This window comes from Sinocyclocheilus grahami, unplaced genomic scaffold (genome assembly GCF_001515645.1).
Source record: "Sinocyclocheilus grahami isolate Dianchi unplaced genomic scaffold, SAMN03320097.WGS_v1.1 scaffold31.1, whole genome shotgun sequence".
Taxonomy (NCBI): Eukaryota; Metazoa; Chordata; class Actinopteri; order Cypriniformes; family Cyprinidae; genus Sinocyclocheilus; species Sinocyclocheilus grahami.
The window spans coordinates 23,674-48,387 of record NW_015505210.1 but is presented as its reverse complement, the minus strand read 5'-3'; the positions used below and the strand labels follow the sequence as shown (position 1 = coordinate 48,387).

Here is a 24,714-nt window from a genome sequence, read left to right as displayed (position 1 = left end):
TTACAGTATTTATTAGATTACAGTATTTAATTAGACTGTCCCGATAATACGCCCATGTTGTTCCAACTTTCATTGTATAAACAAAAAACATTTTCTTAAATGTCTTCTTTTGCATTACACAAAAAATAAATGTGAGGGTGAGTAAATGATGACTGACTTTTCATTTTGAGGTCAACTATCCCTTTAATTCTCAAAATGGAACGCAAATGAGATTTAAGAGCTACAGCAGATGTCAAAATTGTCCGCTAATTGCATCATAAATTATGAGCTGTCCCTCAAAAAAGCTTCGGAACACTGCAACATGGACTACTGTTTGTGGTGATTTTTGTCCTTTTTGGAAGAGTGGCATAAACATTCTTTGTAATTTCTCCTTTTGGCTGTGTTTACACTTGGCATTAACATGCGACCTGTATCCGGATGTCACCACATACACTTTCAAAAGACAAGTGTAAACGCGCTTCTGATCGGAATGTTATCCGATCAGCGTGTCCTGCTCCAGAGGTAGTTGAGGACGCATTGTGATCGGATCTCAGTGTAATGTAAACGCAATCCAGCCATCGTGTCTGCAATCGCAGGTCGACATCACGCAAAATGCCACCCCCTCTCTCCCGATCTGTCGTAAGAACAGAGCACTAGTGAGACTCGTACATTTATTTTGATTTGTAAAATGTCCCGTGACTGAAAATAGTTTTCAAAAGAAAACCCACCACTTCAGGTCGACTTTGCGACTTTACAAATAACTTATTTAAATATTGCACGGGAAATACAGATCCGATCGGTTATCCAGATCGAGAAGTCAGCTGATGTTGCCAAGTATAAATGCACCGTGTCCTGATTGACTGATGATCCGATCTGCTTGATCAGATCACGGTGATCGCATGTTTATGCCAAGTGTAAACGCAGCCTTTGTGTTCCACGGAAGAAAGAACATGATACGGGTTTGAAATGACATGAGAGTGAATAAATGATGACGGAATTTTTGGGTGAACTGTCCCTTTAAATAATATATATTGTTACCAAAATCAAGCATTAACCTCAAAATATCAAGAGATGCACTCAGCCAACAATTGACAGAAAATCTTTATTAAAAGTCAAATGCCCTCTATCACATCAAATACCGAAAAAAAGGTAAGAGACAGTTTGACACTAACACCTCAAGTTAGGACAGAAGGGATAGAGGGATCAGCGGGCGGGACAAATACATGGAGAGTAAATGACAGAGAAGACAATTAGAGAACATGTGATGACAGAGCCCTTCATTCAACTGGAGAACATTTAGATATGATTGTCGTCATGCTCCAGTTCTATAAGCATTTAGTTTGTGAAAGGTGAAGCTGTAGGGACATTAGGATACGGGAAAATGTGGGGAACGTAATCTAATTCATGCATTTTATGGAGAAAGATTGCATAGTCTCAGTGGTGTTAATACCAATAATGTGCTTGTGGCCCTCTCTCACTCTCTCGACCAGTTAGTTTGCCCCTTCCCATGATTTATTTGATCCCAAATAAAAGTTTTATAAGTGGGAGAGTGAGTTAAATTTGTGTCCAATGTGCCACGGACAATGGTAGAAGCCCATAAAAGTGGTTTACATCCGCATTAGTTTTACTCCAGGATGAGGTGTGTGGGTCAAACCCACAAAAGGCCTCAACCTTCTATTTCCTCTCTCTGAAAACACAAGGGATTTCTGATCCAAACTTTTCATTGGTGAAGAAACAGCCATGCATTTGTCTGTAATCCTGTCAAGTGTGCTTCCGAAAATGAAAGGAAAACAACAGTAGACATTTATCATCCGATGTGGACTTGTCTGTTCAAGGAACATCAGCATTGGTGTCTTCCATTGAAGCCATTTCAGATTCGTATATGGAAGGTGCTGCAGTACAGAAAGACGACAAAGAGAGAAACAGCATATTAGACTAGAGATAAAAACATAAGGACCAGTCAAAACCAAATTACACCCTTTCACCCTGTATGTTTTCTGTTTTTTCCCCACACCTGATTCACTAAAGAAACTTGCATCATCAGGTATTGGCACAAAAATGGCCAAATATTGTGTATATATAGCTAGTTTGCTTATTTAGTTGTTTGTTTGTTATTAGAAAAATAATATGTATATTACCATTCAAAGGTTTGAGGTCGTAAGGTTTTTTAAAATGTTTTTGAATGAAGTATCTTTTGTTCACCAAGGCTGCATTTATTTGAGCAACAATATAGTAAAATATGTATGTAATATCATCAAATTTTAATACAATTTAAAACAACAGTTTTCTATTGTAAAATGTACTTTATTCATGTGATGCAAAACAGCCATTACTCCCAAACATCTGGATGGCATATAGAGTTTACAGCATTTAGCACCTGGTTAAGCTGGACTGTGAGTGGCCAGTGAATAAGACAGGTTTTTGTGTTGAAATACCATGTGCAAAAGTGGCATAAGTGTTTAGTGAATTGGCCACCCAGTGAATATGCAACAGCACTTCAATTAATTATTTGAGGTAAGAAGCACAACAGATTAAAACAAACTGAAACATAATTAAATGTGTCTCTTGTAGCACCGTTTATCCTCAAACCCTATAATGAATGAGTCTATGAGATCTGATTTAGGGATACAAAGTCCCGATAAAATGGCAAATTGCTGAGTCATACAAGCACTGTAATTTTTTTTGTAATTCATTAGTGCAGAAATGACACACTCCACCTTTAAATAACAAAAAAGTACAGTCAGCAGAATGCTAAGGGCATAAATCCCTTCCACGTTATCTTTCTATGAGTGTTCAAGAAAGTAATTCTCTCTTTGACTGAGAGCTGATGAAAGCAATTTTAGATTTGTTTGGCATCCAGGTCTCCAAATGATGGTACAAAACCTTCCTGTCCCTCTCAATCATGTGGTCAGTGAGGCACAGCTGTGCAATCCAAAAAGGCCTGTAAAAGCCAAACAGAAGAACTCTTGCCCCATAAAGCATATTTAAGCGCACCGCAGCCAAATTGGTGTGCCTCCAGAGTAAAGACCTAACCAGAATGTTAGCAACTAGCATAACTGGCTTTACACTGATAAAGACATAGTATGTCTGATATGAACACATTAACTCCTACTAAGAGGATGAGCATCATTAGTGTGCAAATCTAGTGAGTACAATCTAGTACATAAGCAGCAGACATTATGCTAAGACATTATGGTAACTGAAAAGAAAAGATAATAAACAACTGTTTTGGAAAAATCTACATAAGCAGCAAATCTATACATCATACAAATAGTGTAGACTCCACACGCAATTTACTTTAATAGATTCAATAGATTTATGTCAGTGATTTTGATGTTAGCATGTTGCTAAGCTAACATTTTTTAATTAGATTTTACTGTTTTATTCAGTATATGTCAGTGATGAATGAAATATTTATAATGAGAATTTTGCCCGCATTCTCCACCATCTTAGTTACTATAATTTTTAGTAATAACAGCAAAGCTGAACTCTGATTAGAATACATCTGAGGAAATAAGTCACTTTATCATATCCATTGTTCTTACCTTAGAAAGTCAGGAGCCCTGGAGATCATGTTCTCAAAGTCGGCAAAGGAGAGCTTGCTGTCTCCATCCAGGTCGGCCTCCTCAATGGCCTTCTCACACACCAGATTAACCTCCTCTGGTGTTAGTTCCTCCTTCGTTAACCTGTTTAGAGTCTTTTCTAAGTCCTCCTTGCAGATGTAATTATCCACATTGAAGTCTAAGAACAAAACAAGAAGATAAGTATTAACCACAAAAGGCGTTCATGTTATAAAGCTGCTGCACCGTTTATTAAAGTTGCAATATAAATATTTATTACATCCCCTAAGACTGTGCAGTGTGACAATAACTGTAATTTTTTTTATATATTTTTGTTCTTGTGGATTGTACATGAATCAATAAAAAAATAACTTTTACCGTATATTTTAAAAGCATAAATGGCTTTCAGTTCTCTGGGAGCCGTTTCGCTGAGAACTGAAAACATGTCCACAAAGTCGTTGAAGCTGAGGTTTCCCTGGCCGTCTTCAGAAAACGATTCCACAATACGATTCCTGAATGGATTCTCCTAGAAAACAGAAATTGAATGTTTTATTAGGTTTATAAGGATTATACTATGAAAAGAACTAGAGAGGCTGCAACATCAGTGTAATTTTAGTATGCTCCATTTACTATTATATTATTTCTGTCATGACAACTCTTGGGGAGTTTAGCATGGGTATATACATGGCAGTGTTAATGTGTTTGGTCTTGGCGGAATAGATCTGCTACGCTGCTGCTCATAGGCGGAGCGTGTGAAAGGCTGGGGAAGGCTTAGCTTTCCCCTGGCCACGGGAACTTATGGCAAAAATAGCACTAAATTGGACAAAAATGCCCCTGCACAAATAAATGAAATCTATTATGTCTGTTGCTAACAAAGTGAATATGAATAGACAGTGCCGATTGCGGCATTAAATTAAAATCTGCTCATGTTGCACCGTATGTCATTTTAGGCTTTTTTACAGTGTTGCGCATTTTAACCAATCACACACAATTCTGTTGAGCTTAGGAATGTAATGGCCAATCAGAAGTGTTCAGACGAGTCATCGTTCAAACTCATCAGCTTTGTTGAGTGCGTTTGCTGACTGAATTCCAGACTCTTGCGAATTCTCTCATCATAAACAACAAAGCGCAGCTGTACGTACAATGTAAGAGATTCATTTCACAGTGTATACAGCTTCAGTGATTATAATAATAGTTTTGTTTTTTTGAGAGTGCTTAAACTCGCGATAGATTAATGTTAGTGATAATGTCACTTTCTATATATAATTTATTCGCTGTTTGAATGACCGTGGAAAGGAAACGTTATATAATTATCAATTTCTAATGTTTTTTTAAAATTGTAATCACGTTAAATACAAATTCAGTCCCATTACACATTTTTTTAGCCTACATGACACCCGTGTCTGGTTCTTGCCTAAAAAGATGGGTTTATGATGTTTAATACATTTGGCTGCTTTTAGCCTTACCCTGGAGTTGGTTCACCCTCCGCCTATGCTGCTGCGGCAGAGCAAGTGCCGAGACATTCTACTGCAAATACATCCACAGACATGCTGGTGTGAGCATGTAGGAAATACTGCTGCTGCACATACATATATGAAATAACCTCCATATTTAACATACATTAAATCACCCCGTCGCAGATCTATACAGGTGGAGTTGGGGAAGGTGGAGGGTTTTCTGAAGCATGCTGCAATGGCTACAGCGAGCATTAGCTGAGTATTTGAAAGTTGAGCAGCAAGCTCATTGGCTGTTGATACAAAAAGAAACCAGTCAGCTGCGCCATGTGAACAATGATGTCATTATGTCCGACTGAGAACTTATTGGCCTTCACCATCTAGAGTTTTATGACAGAACTTTGTATTTAGTAATATTTTGATATATTTTAATATTCTCAGTTTTCATTTCAGTTTTTAAGTTTTAGCAAATTTGTTATGTGCTTTCGTCATTTTTATTAGTTTTTCTTTTTTTTAATTTAAATTCAACTTTAATTTTTATTTTTATTTTTATTTTAGTTTTAGTATTTTCAGTACTTCAACTTAATTTATCTATTTTATTTGAGCTTAATTTCAATGACTGCAAAATTACTGCAATAGTTTTAGTTAACAGTAACAACACTATACAAAATTTATCTGGATATTTGTATGGAAATCTGTGATTTTTTATTTGATAGAACAAGAAAAAAGGTACAATGGAGTCACCATAAAAATACCATGGAAACCATATAATACCATGCTATCCTTTGAAATATTTTAAAAATTAATTAATTAATTAATACATTTTCCCTTAAAAACCAAAGTACATGCAGAAAACATCTGCAGATTATGTCTAGGCCTGGCCATTGAGTACAAATGTGTGGCTGGACATAAGCATGTGTGCAGCAGAGGGAGTTCTGCTGAGTGAGTCATGTATAAAATGTAGAAAGGCTGACTCCCCAAACTGGCGCCCATATATTTCTTACTGGCTATTGGCCTAAAGGAATTTTTATGCCCCGTGCTACTAGCTGACTCAACAGCTCTGGGAACAGTAAGATGAACACAACAGAGCAGGATCAACCCTGATGTCTCAGTTCTGCTTTAAACACTCACCATCCTGTGCATAATTATAAATACAACCATCCCAAGTGATATGTTTGTGCCCATTTTACTATTCGCAAGGTCAAAATAGCAAATTATACACATAGGATTTGAGGTATAAGTTATGTTAGTAACACAAACAGTTCTGAATTTGTTACTGCAGGTTAGGGGTTTGTTCAAGTCCTAAGCATGAGCCATAGCACACCACAGTTCAACTTGAAGGAACTTCAAGCATGATTTCACATTAGCTACATTTACATGCAACCAAATAATCTGTTAGTAATTGGATTGATGATTTAATCGGACTGAATAACCTTCATGTAAATAAATACCACTATCAAATGAAACTTCAATCGGATTATATGGTGAAGATCAGAAAAAAATCAAGCATGTATAAGTTTGAATCTGACTATTTTCTTAATTTGTTTCAAAAATACCTTGCGCATTTGTGCAGTGCCGTGATTCATATTTACATTTGTTTTACGTCTTACATATTCTAAACATTTCATCATGAACATACACGAACAACAATATCACATTAAACCACAGAAATTCCAAAATGACATTTCCCTTACATTCAACTTCCAAAAGTGCATTCATCTTTGCCATGTTACATTCATTTAGTTGACTAGTGCTATATGCTGTATTAACAAAAACATTAATGGCATTAATAAAAACACTTACACTACTGACAAGCTACGCAATATCGCGTTCATAATCGAATGCGACTCATCTGCAATTATGAACGCGATATAGCAGTGATCTATGGCTCTACGTGTATTAAATGCCGCTCCATCTGAAAGCACGTGATGGAGATTTACTATTAATCACAGAACCGGCTTTACTGACGAGATGCGCATGACAATCACATGCGATTTATCGTGCAGCCCTAAGTTTGTTTGTTGATCACAAAGTACAAAATAGATGAGGAAAACTAGGATGCCGGATGTATTCAAAGCACCGCCATTACTGTCTAGAGTGCGTGGAATGGTGCGCTGTGATCGGTTGAGCGGATATATCACATTCTGAAGAGAAGGGAGACTGGCGTTTGTCGCGGATTGTAAAGAAAGGGAGAAAACATGACAGAAAAACCCATATATCGCATTTTGCGTAAAATAAAAAATTTACTTTTCAATACCGAGCAGAAACAATACTGATTTTGGCAGAAACTCAATAAAAAAATTAATTAAAAAAAGGTGTTTATCGTGTTTTGGAACCAAACTCTTTGATAAAAAAAATCTTGTCTGACATACATTTCATCTTATTTTTATATTTAATAATTTTTTTTAGATATGTCTTAGATATATGTTTTGTTTGAAATACATGCAAATGTAAATGAACATGAAATCGGATTGCAAGGTTTAGGAACATTCAGAATCTGAAATTGGATTGGATTCATTCGACTTGAAGAAAATGAGATTAGATTTCCTTAAGAGTAACATCATAGAAAACATCCATCCATGAGTAATGTCAAAAAACTCAAAGGCATTTGTACTGGCAGATGTCAAGTAAACAGCCCTCTAATGCTCTGATGTGTTAAATCAGTCCACTTTTGCACAAAAAGGCTAATTATCAGACTGAAGGGGACAGAGATTTGTGTTTATGAAGGCTGAGAAGATCTTTGCAAACTGGAAGCTGTCGTAGCCTCATCAATCCCAGATTGAGTGGTCTCCATCAGTATCATCCACCTCCTAGGGTTGGGTTTATAGCTCCTTTATCCATCTGACGGCTTTAGAGGGTGGTAAAAATATGTCTCCAGCAAGGGGGACATAATGGGGCTCATTCTGGAACTGTAACATCCGACAAATTTTGACTGACTGAGGGTTGGGTCTGAATTATTAAGGAAAGGTGAGACTGGATCAGCGATATGACTGTAATAATGAATCCTCGGCTTGATTTAACTTTTTCTTTAACCCTGCAAAGCCTGTCATATAAAATTACTTTTTTATTGAACAGTTTATTGAACCTTTAGACCAAATATAAAAAAATAAAAAATAGTGCTTTTTTAAATATCATATTTGATACATCAGGCTTTTATGGACCATCGAGTACGGTATAGTGAGAATATGAAGCTCATACTCTAAGGGGAAAAAAAACGTCAATTTTATTCAGAGGCTCAAACTAAGAAAAAATATGCAATTTGGTGCTGATGCTGATATTTATATGGCCAAAAGAAAGATGAAACTCTAACAGCTTGTAATGTAAATGAATAAGGTCTTTATAACAGTATAATAGACTACTTATATAAAATACTTATAAACATCAGTTGTCACTCTTTATATCCCAATAATATGTCTTAGTATGATGATATTAAAAAAGAATAGATTTATGATAAAAGTTCAGTATTTTTATTGTAGGGGGAAAACATATAATGCAGTGCAATACAATAATGACTGAAAGATGAACAAATAAACGTTCCTCAAAAGTCTGACTGGATCATATTTGTAACATGATTTTCTAAAAATTATGTATGGATAATCAAGTAAACGGAAAGGTGCTTCAGTCCAGTAAGTGTTCATCTTGAATTACTAAGAATATAAAGGTTTTTCTTATGTTTACTTCACAAAAATCAGTAGATTTCACAGCGAAAAGACACATAAGTCACAACCTGAAGTGGGATGTTTACAATAATATTAAAAGTCCCTTTAATTGAAAAAGAAGAAGAAGCATAAACTATAAATCAGACGATAGAGGGCATGTAGTAGATTGAAAAATAGGTTTTTCAGCAAAGTTTTGATCATACTGATAATTTAGAGGCCGCCGAAATTTGCATATCAAAATAATACAGTAGGCTTTAAAGAGTTAAAAAAGTACAAGATCATCTTTGAAAGGAGATAATATGAAAGAGTTTTACTGTAATCAGCTCAGGAATGGCGCTAATAAAGTGTTACCTCTATAAAGTAACATCATTATTACTTTAATGCTAGCATAATGCTAATGCTCTTATTGGCTAATCCTATAAATGATCTCTAGATGCTCTAGTCTGATTAAATGTATGCGTCTTCTTTACGACCATGGAAAATCTAAAGCGCTAACATAATTTGCTGAAACGGCACCATCTCATGGAGTGTTAACTTTCAAAAGTGTAGTGGTGTAATATCCCTCGCTCCCACCGCTTTTTGTCATATAAACAGCCCAGCCAGCGTGGCCATTAAAAACCAATTTCATCCTATAAAAACAAGTGTCTATTATATCTGATATAAACTAAAAGTGCAGAGAGGGTCATTGCACAAGCATCATGTTGCTTAAACAATGGACCAGGCATATTTCTGCACCCCTTATGCTGTTGTATGTGAACTGGAAGTGGAATTCTATAGTGAATAGTTAACATTACCTTCAGTTCCGGCATGTTGACTATGAGAGCTAAAGGGATTTTAACATCAGGGTCGTTGGTGTAGTCCATTGGAACCAAATGTGGAGCCAGCTCGTGGTATCTTCCATGCAAGCTGCAATGCAGAAAAAAGTGAAAACTGGTTACTCCAGTTCATCGGTATTCCTCTGACTTCTTCTTAGATCATCTTTTGAATCAGACCTCATCAGTTTTATTCATAAAATGAGAATAAAACAATATGGCTCATTTGAAATGTAGTAGAGAAAACCACAGTACTGTGTGATGGTATTTTAAATCTACTGATTTACTGAGAAAGAAGATACAGCACAGCATGAGTCAAATATTTTAGTATTATAATTTTAGCATAATTTTATAGTTTTTAGCAATATTTTGAGTTAGATTTTATTTTTATATTATCTGTTTTCACTTTAATTTTAGTTAAAGTTTTATTAATTTTGTGTTTTTGTCATTTTATTAGTTTTGTTTTTTTAAACATGTTGTAGTTTTTATAAATTTTTATTTATTAGTTTTAATTTATGTAGTTTTAGTTATTTTAATACTTCAAGTGAAAATGAGAAATGCTGTCTTGGCAAATAGTTAAATAACTTATATATATATAATTTTATTTCACGTTTATTTCATGTTTATTTTATTTTAAGTAACAGATTTTTTTTATGGTTTTAATTTTAGTTAACTATTATAACCCTAGTTAAATATCAAGTTAAGATGAAATATTTGGGGAGGAATTATAAACTATTAATACAAAAGAAAAACAAAAAGAAAAACAAAATTAACCAAAACAAAAACAACATGAAACGATTAGTAAAAACAAATAAACAACAACAGAAAATGTTGTTTGGTGATGCAATGACAAAACAAAAACCCATTTATTAAACCCATTTATTGTTTTGTTTCCTTGTTGACAGCAAAGCATAATAAAAAATAAAAAAAACAAGTTGCAAGAAACAATATTTATTTTTTATCAGCACTGGTTTATATTTAATCCCTAAATCATCTCAATGGATAAAACTAAATGCGTTTCACAAATAAATGCATGTAATAAATGCTTTAAAAAGTCAATTGTTAATCACACTATCCCATCATAATTAAGCAATCAGCATAAGAGGATTTAGTAATGCATTTTTCTTCAAGGCCAGTTTGTCTATTTGTTTTGCACATTCTGGAGGCTTGCCAGCCAACGGTGAACTGATGACTCATTCATTCTGAGCATGCCAACAAGACAGGGAAGTGGACACTGTAATTGGCCTTTGCAGCAGTAATAAAAAAAATAAATAAATAAAACTTGCACAGAGATGATATCAGATATTCAGTAAAAATCAGGACCGCAGGGACACACAACGATATAGAAAGCTGATGAAGCTTTGTGGAGCAAAGAAAACAATTAATAATTTGCACTGATAGTCAAAAAAAATGTATCATCTTATTTTGTTGGCTTAAGACAAAGCAAAACAAAAACAAAGTAGAAACAATATTAAACAAAAGACAAGAACAATAAAAAACAAACAAACAATCTGAAGCAAAAATCTAAATAGTGCATAAGAAACAAACAAACCAGGAAACAAAACAGGATAAAGGGACGCTAATATCACAGTATACTGCTACAAGAAACAAAATCTCGAAAAAGATAAAAGCTCTCCACTGCAATGTTTGATTAAGTAAACATAGACTGCTAAAGCAACCTATTGCAAGAACGAGAGAAGCGCGTCTCCATTCATGACTATGAAAAATGCACCCCTAACATGCCAATATGACACTTCTGATTGTTTTCCAACACCAGTAAATATGAAATGTTAAACCAATATTATACTTAATATGAAACACTACTTTGCACTACACTGAGGTGATTAAACATGTGATTCAGTGTGATCAGTGATTGCTTAAGCTCGCTGAAGTCAATAAAAAACCCATACAACTGCAGCCCATTATATTTATATTATGACACGTTATAATATGTTTTCAGACAAAAAGCTTTGCTAGACATGTTATTAGCAGAGGCTGTGGAAATATTTCTGGTATTGACAATTGTACAGTACATACTGTATCTTGTACCAGCCGTAGTTACAAGAAAGGAGACAAATCTCATGTTGCACCACAGGCATCCAATCAGGATGCAAGGAAATACAAGCCAATCCATAACGATTGCCGATAACGCTACGCTAACCTTGCATAACAGCCTGGCGGATTGTGTGGGTACATGTGGGGAACAGGAGAAACAGAGTGTTTTATGAAGGTGATAAAGTACAAGACTCTATTAGGTTTGCCAGTGATTGTCCATTTTGTTTCTCGTGCTCCACTGGCCCTGTTATCAAAACCAATCTCAGTGCCATTGCAGAGGGACAATCCATCCACATGAATCAAACCGGGCTCACACATCTTATGTAAGAGCTAAAAGTACTTACGAAACACTGGATGGCAGCTTGGCACTATAGAAATGAAAAACAACATCACTGAAAGAGCTGTCGGAAGTTGGAGTTCTTATGCAAATAAGGTTTGCAAGCTGTGGTAGACATAATTCAGATAAGTTGTGCATTATATACGTGAGTGCACCATAAAGAAAGTACATGACTAATACCTCAAATAATGTGGCTTGGTGAGGAGAGATTCATGCTATTACAACCACATAGCATCCACATAGCAACACGCCTAACCACTCAAAACACCTCAGCAACCACATAGCTTTGCACTAAAACACTTAGGACACCTTAACAACACAGAAACACCCTAAACCATTCAGAATAACTTAGATAACTTATAACAACACTCCAAACCACTCAAGACTCCTTAGCAACCACACAGCAACGCTCTTTAGATCACCTTAGATGTCACATAAGAACACACTAAAACACCCAGAACACCTTGACAACCACACAGCAACATGCTAAACCATTCAAAACACATTGACAACAATATAGCAACTAAGAATACATCAGCAACCACATAGTAACACACTAAAACACTCAGAAGACCTTAGCAACCACACAGCAACACTCTAAACCATTCAGAACACTTTAGATACTGCATAGCAACACTCTAAACCACTCAGAACACCTTAGATACTACAAAGCAACACTCTAAACCATTCGGAACACATTAAATACTGCATAGCAACACTCTAAACCACTCAGAACACCTTAGATACTGCATAGCAACTGATCAAATGCACATTATTATTCTTCCACTCGGAAGACCTTAGCTACTGCAAAACAACACTCTAAACAACTCGGAACACCTTAGCTACTGCATAGCAACACTCTAAACCATTCGGAACACATTAAATACTGCATAGCAACACTCTAAACCATTCAGAACACCTTAGATACTGCATAGCAACACTCTAAACCACTCAGAACACCTTAGATACTGCATATCAACACTCTAAACCACTCAGAACACCTTAGAAACCTCACAGTGACACTCTAAACCATTCGGAACACATTAAATACTGCATAGCAACAATCTAGTCTAAACCAATCAGAACACCTTAGTAACCACACAGCAATACTCAAACCATTCAAAACATCTTAGCAACCAACATGCAAAAACACTCAAAACACCTTTGTGACCACATGGCAATGCCCTAGCAACCACTTAGCACAAGCGCTAGTCAGAGAGTCAGAGTCATTTGAGTCTCATTGTCAGAGAGAGACAGGTATTATATTTTATTTGACTTGACCAGCAGTAGCTGTATGGTATCCAGAGACACATGTGTTTAACGCCAACAAGCTAATTTTTATGTGGAATGTGTTGCAGTTTATTCAAAGCATCCTGGTGCATTAAAGCACCCAGTGAATTGGTAATGAAAGCAGAGGGTTACAAAGCTCTCTGGGGACATGAGATAAAAGCCAGTAATGGTTCATTGCCGAAGAATAAGCCGAAGAGCCTATAATGGCCATTAGAAAGTAATGCATTAAACATCTCATTAACCCCTTTCATGGATGCAGCCTCTATGTCATGCTTCAGCCCAGTTAATAAACACATAGATTTTTTCAACCCACCACATGCAACACATACATGAGAAGTCTCCACAGATATGGAGCTTCGAGAGAACTCATTGTAGTTTCTCTGATTGCAGTTTAGAAGGGCAACAACTTGTCAACACCTTGGCTATGTGTGATAATGATCAGGTCACTTGATATGTTGATATGACAGGAGGATGTTTCTTCGCCTAAGGGCACCTACACATCACGGTGAGGCTTGTTCACTGTCACATGACCCATCATGAGTCACCAGGGGACCTTAGGATGGGTTTCATTATGATAACTGAGGCTTTTCATTATTAGATGGGTATTACAGCCACAAAGAAAAAAACAACAACAGGAAGACCAACAGGAAGACCTTCACCAGCTGCTCATGTGATCTTAGCAAAATACTTTTAGAGAAGCAATTCTGGGTACTGGGTAATATCATAACTAATAGGAAAGTAAGTAAGTTCTGAAACTCTGAAAAAGTGTTTGTAAGAAACAAATCCATTAAGACATTCAAGTCCATAATCCATAATAACGCTTCATACAGTGAAAAAGTCCATCCGCTGTTGTTCTTTCACATCAAAATCCACTGACATATTTGTTTAGAACGGTTTTGGACTGCTTTTACTTGTAAACTACTTGATCTGTGCATATTTCTCTCCTGATTCAGATAAGACAACTTTTTCACTGGAGATATTTCTGGATGAACTATTCCTTTAAATTTATGGTAAACAGAATTAGTAAATAGAAATATTAGTAAATGTTGTATAATTTTAAATGTTGGGTACAGTTCAGATGATTGAGACATCTTGTTAACAGTTTATATATACTGTATATACACCTCAAAAAAGCAACAAATCATCAAATGTAATGGAGCGTAGCGTTAGTTCTGGCAGGTCACGTTAGTCAAGCTCGCATCAGCTAGCACTCAGCTGATCCACGTCTACCTATAGGAATATGACCCCAATCATAATTCCCTTTATAAGATCCTTTCAGTCATTATTCAGCAGCTATCGCTTTGCTCAGGAGCTAATCACCCACCTCCATCCCCAGCTCCTCCTCTCGTACAGTCAGGACTTGGCATTGGATATTTCTTCTTGAGTCAGACCACTGACTTATGTTGATATATAAAATAATCACTTAGAACATGGATGATATCGGCTACATTAATCATTCATGTTGGTTCTGTTCAGTTTACCCTAGGGGGGTTATTTATGCTCTCCCTGCTCCTATCCATGCTAGGCTGCATGGATGGGCAGGGAGTGTTGCCCAGAACAGAACCATACCCCCAACCTAAAATGTATGCTAATTGTAAGTTATCTTTGACAATAGTGGTCCTGACAGAATTCTATTTGTGAAAAATCTACCTAATCTATCTTATTCTATAGTTTTTTTAAAGCCTGCAATGCACGTTTTTAAAGACTGCATTATAGAAAAGCATCCCCATAAATGTTTATCAGAATGATAATAAAATCGTATTTAACTGTCGCTACATCCACAACCAGGGACTCAGACAGACATGGAAAAGAAAAACAGCAGTAAATCATTCGTACATGATGCAGCGCAGCATCCTAAATCATATCTAATATAATCATATCAAACATCATGAGGGGTCATTGGCCAATCTAGCAATCTCACATCACACAAAATGCCCCAAAAAGGCCACTGAATTGAACATAATACACTCTAAGTTGAAGTGAGAGTGATGTAATTAGCGTAGCCTGATAGTTTGGTGAAAGATGGTGATGATACTGGAATAGAAGGTCGAATGGATTGGGTAATGAAAGCTTTAAACATGCAAGGAACATCAAGAGAAACTTCGTAGTTGGGACAAGTGGCATAGAGTTGCTGATGATTAAAGATAACCCATATTTCCCATAATCAATATGTCATAGCCAGTCATTTAAACATCAAAACACTGATACTTTCATACCAACTCCATCAAATCTAAAAGCTGAATCACTGAGAGGAAAACACAGCAAAGTACGAAGATACCTACTGAATTTCCTATACAGTATTATGACAGCCAGAAAATGCAAGTTGTATATACAGCATTGGAAATGTCCTGGTCGTGAGTCAGACTGGGGAAAGTACACTAGCTACAGCTCAGCCAATCAGAGCCTGTTGTTGGGCTTCTGTATTACCGTAATTTGGTCGTTTGACTGTAAGCTGACACTGTACCCCTTTCTCCTCTATCTGCTTTTAATTTCTTAAAGTAGACACTTGATCTTCAAACGACAGCGATTAACAGCATATCCTGAAACTCGAGAGCAATGTCAATCCTATTAGAACAGAAAGCAGGTCATTTGTTTTATTTATACCTAATGCACATAGGGAATGGACAACAGCCAGGTCGAATAACAAACACAAGGCTTTATTTCTTTATGTTATCATGGATAGGAATGAACCAGACCTGATGTGACACTTTGCAAGTCTGTGCCTAATCAAGAGATTGGGTTCCAGGTCTTTCGTAAGGTTTGAAAAGCGATCCTACGCCATGAGAGAAGCGCGGGTAACAGTGTTTACACAGAAAGTCTCAGTTTCAAGCAATCAAAGAACATTCTAGAAGCATTTTAGGAACACAAAGCTCATTTATCGTTCTCAAAACTGTAAGAACCGGTTATAGCAATGCAATTCAGATCTTGTTAGTATGTGTAGGTATTTCAACACACGTTGTCTCGTGACGATTCGGAATTATTTCACTTTTGGCAAATTGAACTCAAATGGAAATCTTATTTATAAATTTTTTAACAATCTGCTCACGCCCCAACTGACAGTTAGGTTTAGGGCTTAAACTTCAAAATTAATTTTTATATAAATCATACATATTTGTATAAATCGAATTGTAAAAATTCACACAAAATTGCTAATACATAAAATAATTTCTTTTCTCATAAGATCAGGTTTGGATTTCTTACGTGTTCTAGTAAATGAGCATCTCAATGCAAACCCAATGCAAAAGTTTCTTTGAGTAGTAAATAAATTTTTATGAGATGACGAAATTGTAGAAAAATGTATGACCCAAACTTAACCATGAATGAAACGGAGAAGGGGGGGAAAATAATTAATACAATTTGGATGTTTCTGTATGATCTAAGTTCTACATTATCATATGACTTTGAAATCTTGTACAAATATATAAAAATTCACATATATAGATTTTATTGTATTTGTGATAAATAAGATTAGATGTTTAATGCCATCACACTCATTCAACACAGTTTATGCACTTAACTAATTTGACATGATAAGCATTAAATCTGGAAAGTTTCTAGAAAATGTCTCAATTTCTTCAATTCCAGTTCCAATCAGTCATCAGAGGATTCAAAAAGATTTTTACAGCTCTAAAGTATATATTTACATTGTGGACTATGTTAATATTGTACATATTAGTGTCAAACAAATAAAAATGCATATGTGATGCCACTTTATGCACATATAGCTATAAAAAATTGATTTCTGCATGTGTAGAATGCCGTTTTAATGCGAGATGCTGCAAAAGATGTGAGACGCAAGCGCAATGGACAAACACGTCCATCTAGCATATGTTTACTGTTTTAAAAACATTGGAAAAGAAGCGCAATGGAAGACAAAAACATGTTCTGTGTGAACAGTCTCTAATTGTAATTCAGATCATGCTACAGTTGCTGCAACTTATGACCAATAATTCCATTCGATACAAATTCAGCGGCCATGGTGACATAAAACCTGCCCCATAAACAACATGATAAGACTATTTAATAGTAAAAGAAATATATCATATTTGATTGATGCACATTGTAACTATGATGTGTGTGCTCACTGCAGTCGCTGTGCAATGAAGCATTTTAATCTACTGTTTAACTATCCTGTTGCCATTGTTTTCTTTGTTTATATGCAAAATAATTATAATTACATATTATTTAACAAGATAAACAAAGATTTATATATGCTATATATTATTTTATTCAAAAACGATCAGAACTTACAAGATATGTACACAAAATTCTGGTTTTGGAGGGCAGCCATGTTGTCTAATTGAGGCTGGCAGAGAAATTGAGTGATGGACTCTAGTTTTAGCCTGAAGCTCATGCTGATTAATTGTATGAACAAACCTTTCTGATTGAAAGCCGATTAGTACAGCTACAATGATCGCTGCTGCAGTAGGCCAATAGAACAGTGCTATGTATATACCAACGGCTTACAACCGAGGCAATGTCGTGTTGGTGGCTAAAGACAATTACACGCTTTGTTGCGTGCTGCATGGCCTGTCAGGGAGAGATTCTGATAGAGCCACAAAAAAGCAAGAAAGAAATCACATTGTTGCAGACAGAGCGAGACTGTAAATCACGGCTGGATGGGATGTAATCGCTCTCTCCCTTGTTTAGCAGGACAAATGATTCTCGCCAAAGAACACTGGCTTCTGATTCAAAACTCTTCCTGAGGGTTGGGTTGTTGGTAGAAAACAGGATATCATATGCTATTAATCAAATATGTATTTTGAGAACTCTTTAAAAGAGATCATTAAAAATGATTTTACTTAATATGTATACTATGTATTTTTATGTTTGCTATCACATGTTAGATTAGCTACATGCTAATATCAAACAGCTGAAATCAATCGTGAGCCGAATACTGAAAAATGCCAATAACATGTTCAATCTCATTCAAAATGGACTATTTTAACAAATATTTTTATGAATAACACACTGTTAGCTTAGATCTGTTTATATAGAGCGTTCCAAACAACCAAATCAAGAAAAAAGTTGGCAATAGTTACATTTGATTTAATACTGAAAAATATTGCAAAGATAAAAAGTTCAATCTTGTTAAAAATGGTCTATTTTAACCAATATTTGTGTACCATGTATTTGTACTATGTACATGCTTGCTATAGAATCACACTGTTAGCTTAGCTACATGCTAATGTCAAACAGTTAAAATAAGTTGTGAGCTGAATCTACATATATATGATCTATATATTATTCAGTACTGAAAAGTAGCAATAAAAAGTTCAATCTCATTAAAAATGTCATTAAAATCCCAATGTTAGCGTAGCTACATGCTAATTCAAACAGAAATCAATCATGAGTTGCTGCCTATGTAGAACTGAACATAACTAAAATATAATTACATTTAACACATATTTGATTTATATTTTTATTCAAGACTGAAAACTAGCGACAAAAAGTTCAATCTGATTAAAAACGGACAATTTTACCCAATATTCGCAGGTAACACACTGTTAGCTTAGCGAAATTTGTGTTTTATATGAATTGTGCATTTGATATAATAATTTGTTCCCTCGTTTTAAGTAAATCGTGCGCACTAATAATATGTTTTATATGGAATTACTTTTGTGCCAATTTTTGCTGAAATTCGCTATGGTTTATTTGCTCTGCCTTAGGATTGCAAGTGTCCTGGGACAGGTGAGGGAGTGAGTGGTGAGCTGGTGGAGCTACTCAGGGAAGATAGCAAACTCCAGAGAGAGACAGAGGAGAGAAGAGCACGGGAGAGCAGGGAGAGAATGGGGGGACTGTTTTCTCTTCTTGAGAGAATGCTTAACAAATACATTATTTATTAGCCATTCTCTATTAGGCAAGAGAAAGCAGTGGAAAAAATGGGTACATTACAGTTTTTCAATATTTTTTTTAAATGTCACATTGTCAATGAAACAACAGTTTCTGTAGTTTATTTTTGTGATGAAAGTTCAAAATGAAATTAATAAGTTGTATACATTATTCATTTTTGTAGTGTAATTTATTTGTTTATTTGTGCCTGAGTACTTTCTGTACATTTTGTATTTTTGTAATGACGTCATCACGCCGGATCTGGGTCAGCGCCGGTGCCGCCACACGCTCGCGTCATGATACTGTCATGAACGCGCGTCCAAAGTGACGCAGCAGAGACGAAAATGTGGAATAAAGTCGTTATTTTTGTTTTCTTTGCGCAAAAAAGCATTCTCGTAGCTTCGTAACTTTACAGTTGAACCACTGATGTCACACGGACTACTTTGTCGATCATCTTGGTACTTTTCTGGACCTTGAACGTGGTAGTTACCTTGCTGTCTATGGGAGGGTCAGAGAGCCCTCAGATTTCATCAAAAATATCTTAAATTGTGTTCCGAAGATGAACAAAGATCTTACGGGTTTGGAACAACACAAGGGTGAGTAATTAAAGACAGAATTTTCATTTTTGAATGAACTAACCCTTTAACTTTGGGACACTATGAGAGAATTGTGCCAGAATGGCGAGCGAAAATGAAAACTCTGGAAGTGCATTTGTAAGCACAGATCAGCAAAAGAAAGAGAAAACAGTTAGCAAAACATGCAGTGTATTAAAAAACGAAGTCAAAGATTATTTATTTAGGTATTTATTTAGTTTCAAAGACATTTTATTCAGTTTAAATTTGTATTTTAATTTTCTTGAAAAATAACATTTATTTTTATTGGCACAAAAGTAATTCCATAGTTCTACTTCCTGTCTACTTCCTCATAAACCTGTTGCTGCTGTTATATTTTGTTATGGACAGAGACACTTTAATTGGGTTTTATTTTTGAGTTGGGAATGAGTTATAGAGACATTCTCAAAAGCCATGCAGCGTTGCATGAAATCATTTTAAGTTAGAGGCATATACATCGGTTTATGAGAATACAGACAGGAAGTAGAACGAATTATTATTTTGTGCACATGATCTACTTAAAATGAGTGCACAAATTATTATATTGAGCGTAAATCGTGTTAGTAAATAATTAGTCAATAGTAAATTGTGCGCACAATTTAGTAAAACGAGGGAGCGAATTAGTAAATCATGTACACAATTAACTTTTTTTCCCCCCCTGCATGTCATGTGCGGGGCTCCATATGTTCCAGATGACAAAGTCGAGAAAAAAGTGGACTACCCAAGTTTTATCCAATATCTGTCTTGCTGCTGATGTGAAGTCTTCCAAATCACTCACTTATGAGGTTCCTTAGAAGGCAGCTGCCTATGTAGACAGCAAGGTAGGCTTTGGAACAGAGCTTTAGATTTGAGTTTAAATTTGCATAAATGGTGGCTCACATAAAGTACAATTCCCATAAAAAGAACCTTTATAATGGTCAGGTTCTCTTTATTAGATCTCAGGTCTCATCTGAGCAACCGTATGAATTTCACTCAAACAAATGGTGCACTGCCTGTGAATGGAATACTAATGAAGCCAGCGGAGTGTTAAAAGCAGACTGGCCTGTATGAATGAGCATGGATGAATATCACTGGAGCTGAACTGCTGACAGGGGGAAAATGAGTTGTATGAATGGGGCGAGAGAGATTTATAGATCTTAGACAAGGTTAGTAAGTGGAGTGCAGCAAAGTTGAATGAACTGGTAGAACACACAAAACCATAACACAATAGCTGCAAAAGGGATAGTTCGCTAAACGATTATGCCCACACTGATCATGAAAGAGTTTTCATATTCATATTGGACTTTCAATTAACACATTATACCATGTTTAAATTAATTTTGCTGAATTCTACAGAATTATTTACCAAAATAAGCTCAGAAAATGCTAAAAAAGTCTATACTCACCGAAGAATTTCCTTGCGGGTAAAGAAGGTGCAGTCCTAAGACGAAAAAGAAAAGAAAATTACTTCTCTGAACACACATAAAGCATAACTGACATTTTATAATACAATGTTCAATAAATTAATTTTAACAACATCTGACTTAAACCCCAAGCATAATTTCTAAAACAAATGTTAATTTTGGTTAAAGTTTTTTTTTTTTAATTTTAAGGTGTTCTTGTTACAGTCTAATTATATATTTAAGTACTGAGTAATATTAATTAACTACATGTACATCTACATGTAGGGTTAGGATTAGGGTTTGGCGTAGGGTTGCATGTAATTATGCTTAATTAATTGTTATTATAATAGTAAGTACATGTAACATGCATAACAAGGACACCTTAAAATAAAGTGCTACCTTAATTTTTTTTTAAGCAAACTTACCTATTTTAGTGATATCTGACAGGAGTTTTGGCTTAATTTAGGACAATTTGGCTTAATGTTGAAAAAAAAAAACAGATTTGGGGTCAGTCTGATTTATTTTTTTTATGTCCACAGGAAAAAAAAGGGGGAAATTATTTTTAAATTTGCACTACCATTCAAAGGTTGAGGGTAGGTAAGATATTTCTAAGGCTTTTTGAGACTCTTATGCTCACTAACGCTGCATTTATTTGATCAAAAATACAGTAAAAGCAGTAATACTGTGAAATATTACAATTTAAATGATTTGACCATTTTCTATTTTAATATAATAATTTTTTTTATTAAATTTATTCAGAAGACATTACTCCAGTATTCAGTGTCACGTAATCCTTGAGAAATTATTATTCTAATATGGGGATTTGCTGCTCAAGAAACATTTCTTATTATTATCAATGATGAAAACAGTTGCACTGCTTCCTATATTTTTTGTGGAAACTGTGATACATTTTTTTAGGATTCTTTGATGAACAGAAAAGAACAGCATTTATTTGAAATAAAATAATCTCTGAAATCTTTTGTAATATTATATATACATCTTTACTGTCACTTTTGTTTAATTTAAAGTGTCCTTGTTGAATTAAAGTCTTAATTTCTTACTTTCAAATTCTTAATAAATTAAGAATGAGATAAATTATAATCTTACTGACCCAAACTTAGAAAAAAGGTAGTGTAAAGCACATTTGAGTTATTCTATTTTACATTCTAAGAATAATAAAAGCACAGGAAATAATGTGTCGGTGAACCAATTCATGTTTACTTGTTAGGGCACATCTCTGACATGTTAAGCAACAGTTTTACATTCACACTGCATGACTGCACGTGGATCAACACCTGAGCTCCTTGACAGCTTTTTGTATTAGCACACAATGCCTCTTAGGTTTCACTGTGTTTGATAAGTGTTACCAGTCACAAAAAACAACACGCCAAATGAGGCCTGGCAAAATGACCGCAGGAAACAACAACAGCTGTCGGCCCACTGTAGCACGAATCGCCTAAAAACCCATTATAATACTGTTCCCAGATCTGTGGCTCCTTTCTTACCTCTCTGCACTCACTGTAGCGGTGCCAACCTGAGCCGATGGTTTTATTAAGTAATGATTAAGCTCTCTTTTATGATGTTTACCCAAACACCCAGCCAGCTATATGCTAAAAAAAGCCCATCCCCCAAATCAGAGGAGCAGCTCGGAAGACCGTTCTGTGATTTACGCGCACTAGCCTTTGAGTACTGTTAATTGCTCATTAATTTGAAATATTGAGGCTTGAATCTGTGAAATGTGAGGTAAGGCCACAGCTGTGAGTTATTAGCACAAAGGATAGACGACCCGGTATTAAAAATTATTACCAGAAACGTAAGCCCACATATCTAATAATGACATTACATGCCCGGAGAAAGAAATGGCTTCTTCATAACTTCTTATAATCACGTCATAGAGACATAATATAAAGGTACGAGAGCAGCTGGCATTTACTAAAATACTTCTCACTGCTGTGTTGCGTTGTTACAAATCAAAAGTACTTAATAGTCCTGCACACTACAAATATTTGTATGGCCATATTTTATGGTACTTCTATGGTTGATTTCTTTCAATTTTGGTAGGGGTGGAAAGAAACTATGTCACCACTGCGATGATTGAATCTTCAGCCTCACGGGAAAATAAATCATATTTTGCTTGAGTTATGAATGTGAATTTGCAGTCTGTATTGAACAGGATGGAATAAAAAGACTGTACTCTGAAATAATGGTACGAAACATCCTTGTATTAGAGTTGTCCTGGCAGGCTGCATGCAAAAACAAAAATACAACGTGATCAGTATATTCTGATTGACAAACAAATGACTCTTATGAACCAGTTCTCAAAAACAGACAAAGCAACCATAGTAGTCTGATTCACAAACAAATTACACTATTAAAGCAGACACTTTTTAGTAATCAGTAACATACATCGCGGCCAGTGTATTCTGAGTCACGAACAAATGGCACTTTTGAGACAGTTCTTTTTAGTGAATCAGAAACACGATATATTTTGATTCCTGAACAAACGACTCTGATGAACCAGTTCTTTTTAGTAAACCGAAAACATCCAGCAGGACCAGTGTATTCCAATTCATGAACAAACAACTCTAAAGAACCAGCTTATTTTCAGTAAAATGAAAAACTATAGCTACAGCAAGACCAGTGTAACCAATTTCTGAAATTAACAATTCTTATGAGCTGGTTCTTTTAATTATTAAATCACGAAAAGATGAGCTTGAATCCATTTGAAGCACTGTACTGTATAATTACAGAATTAGTTAAGAGAATTTCTTTGATATGTAAAAAACAAATTGAACATATAACTGAAATATACCAAAAATAATTCTGAACTGAATCAAATTAAAATTTTAGTAAACCGAAAACATCCAGCAGGACCAGTGTATTCCAATTCATGAACAAACAACTCTAAAGAACCAGCTTATTTTCAGTAAAATGAAAAACTATAGCTACAGCAAGACCAGTGTAACCAATTTCTGAAATTAACAATTCTTATGAGCTGGTTCTTTTAATTATTAAATCACGAAAAGATGAGCTTGAATCCATTTGAAGCACTGTACTGTATAATTACAGAATTAGTTAAGAGAATTTCTTTGATATGTAAAAAAAAAATTGAACATATAACTGAAATATACCAAAAATAATTCTGAACTGAATCAAATTAAAACGGGAAACTATGACTAAATTCAAATTTTTGTATGAACTATATATTAAGACATAGTGGCAAACCCTAATAAATACTTTTTCCGAGGCACATTTTGTTTGCCTTAAAAAGGTATCTAAATTTTCTACAATATTCTGCCCAGGGCCGTGCACAGACCTTTTGAGGGCCATGTGCTGAAACTGAAAAAGGGCACCCTCCCTTTTTTTACTGGTCACATCTTAATGATAAGCGGAGAGTATAGAATACTACATTCAAAAATTAGCTAGCTAGCAAATACATGCATATTAACATCGTAAACATTAACCATGCTGTGAGTGTGACCATATATAATATGATTAAATGTGAATACATTAAGTGAATCAGCAGATAGCCATCATAAATCAAAGAGGAATTTTCTTAGAAATATATTTTACCTAGCCGACGAGGAACACTCAGTCGCTTTGTGTCAAACTCAAATGCAGTTATGGCCGGGCTTTTGACCAGCGAATGTGTGTGCAAATGTGCAACTTGTCCATCATTAAAACGGCAGCATCACATTACGTTTTGATCAACAGGTTACAAAGTTTGTTGTAGCTATATGGGC

At 35.3% G+C, this 24,714-nt stretch overlaps 1 protein-coding gene across 1 annotated transcript in view; it reads right to left on the bottom strand.

Moving 5' to 3' along the window:
• Positions 1 to 1,162: 1,162 nt before the first annotated feature.
• LOC107573330 (calcium and integrin-binding family member 2-like) overlaps positions 1,163 to 24,714 on the bottom strand; it is a 28,167-nt gene continuing 4,615 nt past the window's right edge. The window contains exons 2-6 of the mRNA XM_016259773.1: positions 20,975 to 21,009; positions 9,447 to 9,558; positions 3,918 to 4,065; positions 3,525 to 3,720; positions 1,163 to 1,871 (exon numbers count right to left, since the gene is read on the bottom strand). Coding sequence (XP_016115259.1) covers positions 1,850 to 1,871; positions 3,525 to 3,720; positions 3,918 to 4,065; positions 9,447 to 9,558; positions 20,975 to 21,009 — 513 coding nt within the window. The 3' untranslated portion in view covers positions 1,163 to 1,849. The remainder of the gene's footprint in view (positions 1,872 to 3,524; positions 3,721 to 3,917; positions 4,066 to 9,446; positions 9,559 to 20,974; positions 21,010 to 24,714) is intronic.